The sequence below is a fragment of the Halyomorpha halys genome, unplaced genomic scaffold, assembly GCF_000696795.3.
Source record: "Halyomorpha halys isolate HHAL.00 unplaced genomic scaffold, Hhal_1.1 Scaffold727.1, whole genome shotgun sequence".
NCBI lineage: Eukaryota > Metazoa > Arthropoda > Insecta > Hemiptera > Pentatomidae > Halyomorpha > Halyomorpha halys.
The window spans coordinates 367,438-375,472 of NW_027107768.1; the positions used below are offsets into that span (position 1 = coordinate 367,438).

Sequence of the window (8,035 nt, forward strand, 5' to 3'; positions counted from 1 at the left end):
TAGTTTGTTGTAAAATTAAAATATCATATGTTTGATAGGGTTAGACATGAGGAGGTTACATATGAACAATTGTACAGCAATGTTATGTGCTCTTAATAAATGTGTGTAAAAAACGCATTCATTCTATAAAGAACAAAACATGGTGGCAGCGGTGAAAACTGTTAAGTTTCTGTTATTTAGAAGTTTGTTTTTTGTCATATTTAGTTGTGTTTTTTTTAAAAGAATAATAATGGCTTCTTGGACCTGCCCAGCTTTAGCTCCTTTAAACATGGAGAGTAACATGGCTTTTAATTGGAGAAACTTCAAACGGAATTTTTTGTCATACTCCTGGACCAGAACTGACGAACAAAAATCGCAAACTTTCGGACAACACCATTCTAAAACCTTTATTCCGCATCCCGATATCCTTAACCCAATTCACCTTGAATATATTGAAGCAGAACTAAATATTCTACTTCAAATGACTCTACCATTTAAACCATTCCATCCTTCAGAAATATTTAGCATCATTCAGAGATTACCTATCCACTTAGCTCCTGGATACGACCTTCTTCCTCGAAAAGCCATCCTATTCCTCACCTACATATATAGCGCCGTTCTCCGTTCCACATATTTTCCTAACCCATGGAAACTACCTACAGTCAACATGATACCAAAACCCTGAAAGCCGCCGGAACACCCACCCTCTTACCGTCCTATCTGTCTATTACCGACCATGGGCAAAATCCTCGAAAAACTCATTTTGAAACGCCTGTACCTCCACCCTAGATTCCAATCATATAATCCCAGAACATATCCTTGGTCCCTTCCTCTACACCGTCTATACAGCCGATGACACGTGTGCGCACAGTTAATAATAATCCTTTGATTGCATTTTAAACTCTCCAGTCCCACATCACAAATCTCGAGAATGGTGCTGAAATCGTAGAATAAAAATAAATCCCACTAAATCACCTTTATTCTTCGTCGTAAACCTGCCGGGTGCCCTACAGTATACTTTAATAATGTTGCTCTTACCCCTGTAGAACTGATCCGCTACCTTGGGTAGTCCATCTTGAGAAACGACTAACTTGGAATCTTCACACAAGACTGAAAAGACAGGAAACTGCACGTCGATTCCGACTATTACAGCACTTACTGGACAAACGGTCTAAACTTTCAATTCATTACAAAAGACTGATCTACATGACAACAATAAGGCCCATCTGGACAAATGGAGTTGAGCTTTGTGGCTCCACTAAACCTTCGAATTCCTCTCGTATCCAATCCATACAATCCAAAATCCTCAATGCTCCTTACTTTGGTACAAATAAAATTGTCCAAATGTTCCTTTTATAACCGATCTAGCTCGAACCAGATATCAAACCTTCCATTATAAACTCCCTAACCACTCAAACCCATTAGTTTCTAACCTTGCTTCCTTTTTCGCTTCTGGCAATCCTCCTGAAAAGAAGATGGTCTGGAGACCTTATATTGTAAAAATGTTTTTGAGAGTGGAGTGCTACCAATGGGTAGTTTCTCTACATGCCAGTATCATACCATTATAATCTTACTTAAAATTTACTTGTTGTGTTTTATGTACAGTTGCATATGTCAATAAATAAATTTAAAAAATACTATAGATAAAAGATGGAAAAAATTATAGGAGTAAAATCAAGAATAAAGGAAGATAATGAAAATAATAGGAAGCATACCTTACATATCGCAGGCCGCAGGTAAATGAGCTGTTGACAGGAAGGAGTAAAAATATATTCTATGTTTTTACAATATTTGGCAGTCTTTTCTTTCTCTGGTCTCCGCATTTCAACAGGTAATTTCCTAATTTCTATTATAAATTTTACAAAGTGTTAAAGACGATATATTTCTTTGAGAAGCCCGATTTTCTGTGGAATATAATTGCCACTGACACTGGATTACACTAATTTTCCAGGAGGGAAATAGGTAACCACGACCAACCGACATAAATTTATCTAACATGATCTAATTTTTTTAAAATCCCGCCAGATGTGTTAGTAGTTTTTACTTGTTGATACCTTTTCGGAATGGAAAGTGAACGATGAAGTTTGTTGGAGGTTAATTTGAATCGTTGGTATTTTGATAAGTGCATTATCATTATTGTCAGTTGGGGACTCTTCAAAATAGTTGGATATGATTATTTAGGTATATTGTCAAAGATAAGTTTTTAGATCAAATCTGAATCCACTTAATACTCTGTTATAGATAAGATTACATTATAAGTCCTTTACTTGGTTTGTCATTTCCTTCAAAGATGACTGTTCTGGGAGTATTAAATCAAATTAATGGTCGAGATAAAACAGCCAGGTAACTGTTTATACATATTTTATGGTACTAAACTTGTTATAGTGAAAATGTATAGATTAGATTAATTATTTTTTATATATTATATTATATATGATTGTTTGAGATTTTAAAAAAGCAATGACATCAATATTAAAGGTATTACCAAAGAAATCAGTGTGTAGTCGAAGGAAATAATGTAATTGTTATATAAAAACCAAAAACTTTTTGTAGGTTGTATCTTTGAGATTGGCCTGAGGGCCGAAACGTTGGAGAATTTTAAAGAATAAAAGTTGAGAGAAAAAAAAGGATAAAAATTGTGTAAATTGATAATAATATATACATTGCTAATGAAGAGAAAGTCAGTTCATTTGTATCATTAGGAAACTAAGGTTATAATTATATTCAAAATGATCTTGTAAGATATGTATTTATTTGTAATATATGCCCTGAAATTTTTTTCCCTGTTAATTCAACTGTTAGTTGGGTGTATTTGTATTTCCTTATCTCATCAATGAATTATGAGAACTGTTTATTTAGTTATGTTCAAATCCACACTGGTATGAACTCCTCTTCGGCACAATTAATTTTTAACTTTAACATGCCCATTCTAATTAGAAAGGTTGTCGTATAACTACTACAACTAGTCTTCCTCAGCTATAATTGATTAGTAAATATGAAGTGTACCTCTAAACTTATAGGGACTGCAAGACATAATCTATTTTCTGAATTTGAGTTATTAAACGTTAATTTAATATTAGAATCGTTTCTTTACACAAATTGTTCTTGTTAACTTTTACATAAGCTACACAATAAAAACAAATAAATTAATAAAATATCTGAGAATGACAATTTTGTGCATAGTTATTCTTAAATGAATGATTTAACATAGTAATGTTTATTAATAATAATAGAAAATTATTTAATATGCTAATTTTATTATCAGTGGTTTTTCTTATCTTATTTATTCAATTTTAATATTTTTTTTATAACTTAATTTCAGATTTTTTCAATATCTATGCCGCTTATTGGATTATATTACTGCCAGAAATACCGCCTCAGACAGATACAAATTTTTGGAGTACCAACTTGGAACATTCAGGAAATGTATGTTTTTATAATTGTCTCTTTCAAATTTTTTTCATAAAAATATCTAAAATCTTTTCTACTCCGTGGAATAAAAAGTGACAGCCTTTGATTGTGTTGTTAAAAACTTAACTTATTTAATAAATTAAAAAGTTATCTTGTTGAAGTAAGCATTGAATGATCATTATTTGTGTTCTTGTCTATTTGCTATGGTTTTTTGTTTTATTGTAGGTGTATTAAGTAATGTTAACATACTCATCTATTTTATATTGGTGAAAATATACTACTGGTTGTTGTCTTATAAAATATACTGTGTTGTGCTATAATTAATTAACACAATGATGACAGTGGCAATGAATCAATTTTTAATTCATTACAAATTTGATAGTTGGTAATTTTAAAAAGTGAATAGTAAACTTTCTTTGATAGTATTTACTTTCTGGTAATTTTTAAGTCACGCCCCTCTTCCGGGTTTCCTTGATTTAACAAAAATGCTATTGAATATTTTATTGCTAAAATCTTTAAAAAAGTTATTTATGATTTGATCATTAAATTAATTATATGAAGTAAACATGAAATAAACTGAATCTGTGTTACAGTGATTATGAACTCTAACTAAACACAATGAGGACTATTGCTGGGCATAGTGATGATAGAGGGATGGGGATAATCTTGATCACTAAATGGCCCATTTCCACATGACAAATATCTATCATGTGAGTTTTTTGTGCATGTGCAGATAGAGTTGATAGTACTTCTACTATCAAGGCTGTTGATAGCTGAAGTTTTTTTTTTTTTACCCCTACCTGGTCATCTTTGAGACATGTAGGGCTTACCTTATAGGTAATTAACCTATTCTAACCAGTATTGGAGGATCGAGTTTTCATTTCATTGGACTACCTTGCAGTTACAAGTTTGCTAAGGTGCCACTCCCTCAGCTACTACGACCATTTAGCTGGAGTAGTTAAATGGTCACCTTAGTCACCTCCAGTCTACAGTGATACTGGTTCAAATCCAGCCTGGGGAATTGGCTTTTATTTTGTGGCGGTCCCACAGGATGGAAACTTAACCTTCTCACTCTGGTTAGAATAGGTTGGTTACCGGTAGTTAAATAAAAAAATAGTCACTTTATTATTTAAAAACATGGTTTCTTTTGTGAATATTAATGTATATTATTAATAATTAGTATATTTGTTATGCTAACTACATTGATGACAAAGTTTTTCTAATGTTTTCTAGTGTTAAGATTTGGAAGATCATTGGAGAGTTTTTACTTAGCCAGTAAGAATATTCATAATGCAGATGTATTAAGTAGACTGGCTGGATTAGCTAAGATTGCTCATGGCTGTTACCTTTTCTGTGATCATTTTTTGTTAATGAAGAGACTACAACTATTACAGTTGAACTCCAATGCATGGGCTTCTTCTGCCAATAAATATTGGTTATTAGCTATTATATTAAATTTAATTCACAACTATTATGAATTAAAAAAAGTGTGGCGTGTATATAAGAAAAATAATAATGATTCTCTATCAATATTGTCACATGTACAAATTTATTTTAGTCTTTATGTTGATTTAATAAGAAATTGTTGCGATATTTTTATTCCTCTTTATGCATTAAATTATGTACAACTTAGTTCTGGTTTAATTGGTTTGTTTGGAATGCTCTCTTCGATAGCTGGTTTAATAACTTTGATAGCAAATCAAAAATAAATTACTGATTATAAATGTACTAATGTAAGAGGTCATGTATGGAAAGCCACTATTATCGAAATATTTAATAACTATTTTATAATCTTGGATTACTTCATGATATTTATTTGAATGAAATTAGTATACTAAACTATAATTATACTACACAGTAAATGTTACCAGAAATCATAGGGACCAATTATAGTTCATTGTTTGTCGATGATTAAATTTTCTTTAACTTGTCGAAACTAAATATCCACCTACTACACCATATTTCTGAGCTAAAAGTTTATTTATAATGTTTAGAGATGAAAATGTATTTTGTATTTTATAATTAGATTAAAAACGTATCCATTGTTGTTAATAACTACTGTAATTTTGATTACTACCTCCTAATGCTATTTATGTATCCTAGTTTGATTTTGTGTTTGTCTATATATGTTAATGTATATTCATATACGCATATCTTCCAATGCACATGTTCATATATAATAATTGAGCCATAATTGTGATTATATCTGTGATAAAAATAATGCATATTTTATATAGTTCATTCTAAATTTCTACATATTTACACTATAGCTCTGTCAGAACATGTGTCCGTTTTATGTTTTCTTATTATCTATTATAGAGAACACAGTTTATTTTTATATTATACAATGAAAACCATTTATTTTTTGTTAATGATTTAGAAAGAAAAAAAATCGTAGTCTTTCATTGCAGAAGTATCACAGTATAGTAGAAGTACCACATAATTGTTTGTCTTATTAATTGGTATTCAAGGCTGATGGAAAATTATACTGCATGAAAGACCAATTATGATTTGTTTATTAGGTTAGCTGTAGATTTTTGTCAATTAAATAATTTTATTGAGTATTAATTTCTATTTTATTCAATTAACCAATGTTCTTTTTTTTTTTTTTTTTTTAATATAACTTCTATTAATATTTTTTTAATAAAGTCGTCTTCATTTGTAATCTTCCTTTACTTAATATATCTCAATACATTTGTTTACAATGCCAAGGGCCTGCTTCATGTTTGTGGTAATTTAAGGAAAACGATCGAGGAACCAAGTGTACCCAAGCTTGTAAACCACACTAATTTCATTACACATACCAACAATAAATTTTCCATATTGATTTCCATCAATGTATAACATGTTGGCAATATTATGACATACTCCCAAGCGTATTTAAAAGATATAGTCCTTGAGGTGTCGGCCAGCCTATGTCCATTGTTGTCCAGTTCTTCTACAGTGGTAGGTGGTGTTGGTCTTTCAGAGAATGGGATAGATATAGGTAGCCCAACATTCCATTCATAGGTGCTGCCTCTACTTCCTGTTAAAGTGTGATGTAAAAATTCATTTTTTATTGTATACAAGTTGCTCTGTGGCAAACGGTGAATACATCGATTGTTGTCCATTAGCCGTTATGTTCTTTGTTTGGCTACTACTTGTTTGAAGTCTTTGTTGTGATCACTTCAAAGCTAGTGTTTTTTGTTCTCACTACACTTTGAACGTTTTAGGTTGTATAATGGTAACAAATAAAACATTTTATTTGTGTCCACCTGTTAAATACTTCTGACTTAGTGACTGACTTTGTATGGCGTTTTATGTTTGTTCCTTCATCAAGTTTGACTTAGTATGTCAACTATTCTAATATTTGAATGATGGTCCCAAATTTCCATTTGCTAATTTAAACATAATTTCTTGACAACACACTGTCTCCCATGCTTAAAGTACTTTAGCAATCTGGGGTGAAATGCAGATTAGGGGGCTGTAATAAAAATAATATAATTTTCAATGGCCTATTTAAATAGTTTTTAACAGGTGATTAAAGAGGGTTTTGTTGAAAACAGAATAAGATGTCTCCTCTGAATGTTTTACAGGGGTGGTATGGTTGCTCATACATTTTAGTTTTTTTTTTTATAAACTGTACATAGCGTTCTTCCAATCCTTTTGTAGCCAAGTGCCTTGGTGGAATTGTTTTTTGATAAATTCCGTTTGAAACACAAAAATTATTAAATTCTGTTTTAGTGAAAATACTTGCATTATCAGAAACCAATAAGTCTGGAAGGCCGTGAGAGCTAAATATGTTTTTTATAAACGCAATAGTTGTTGCATATTTTGTTATTCTGACTTCAGGCCATTTAGACTTGGCATCTACTACTAGAAATAATAATAACCGAGGAAGGCGCCAGCTTAGTCTATGTGGATTCCTTGAAATTTATTATGAGGCTCGTCCGAGGGGTGGAAAACTTCCTTTGGTGGCTTGTTCTTGATCTTAGGCTGCACAAGACTATTGGTAACCACATGTCTTTCAATATCTTGGTCTATGTTTCGTCAGTAACAATGGCGGCGTGCTAGGGATTTCATTTTGGAGATTCCCAAGTCCATGAAATGTAGTTCGTTTAGAATAGCTGTTCGTAATAATTTTGGAGAATAAACACGGAGTGCTTATCTATCCTGAAATTTAACTTTAACAACCTCCAAATGCAGCCAACCAGCTTCAAGCAACAGTCGACTGTAGCTGCAGGGAACCCACCTCCGGCAGAGATTCAGCAACTACTGGAAATATCACTAGCGCAAGCTCATGCTACGACGCTGGACACACTGGAGACAGGGGAGTTAAGACATTTCCTAAAAGGGGGTGATAGACTGATGGGTTGAATAGATGCAAACCTAACTTAAAATGTATTGCTATGATAATAAACCTGCTAGGGTAGAACTGCCAAAGAAAGACTCTTTTATCAGATTCTCAAATGTAGAGCGACAGTGAAAAGTACCGTATGTATGCCTTCTTTAATCTTTCTTTGATGACCTTCCAGGAGGTCTCTTCATCTGCCTGAATCTGATTAAGGATACTTCTTTTTACACGGCAGACTACCGCTGCTGTCAGTGATTTTGCATCCTCGTTGTCCAATAGATCCTCCGACATCTTCGCTTCTATTCGCCCCAT

At 32.2% G+C, this 8,035-nt stretch overlaps 1 protein-coding gene across 1 annotated transcript; it reads left to right on the forward strand.

Moving 5' to 3' along the window:
* The first annotated feature begins 1,946 nt into the window (after positions 1-1,946).
* Positions 1,947-5,958, forward strand: Pex11 (peroxin 11). Its single transcript, XM_014428575.3, has 3 exons — positions 1,947-2,322; positions 3,302-3,405; positions 4,624-5,958. The coding sequence occupies exons 1-3, from the start codon at positions 2,270-2,272 to the stop codon at positions 5,097-5,099; spliced, it is 633 nt and encodes a 210-aa protein (XP_014284061.1). The 5' UTR covers positions 1,947-2,269; the 3' UTR covers positions 5,100-5,958.
* Positions 5,959-8,035: the final 2,077 nt, after the last annotated feature.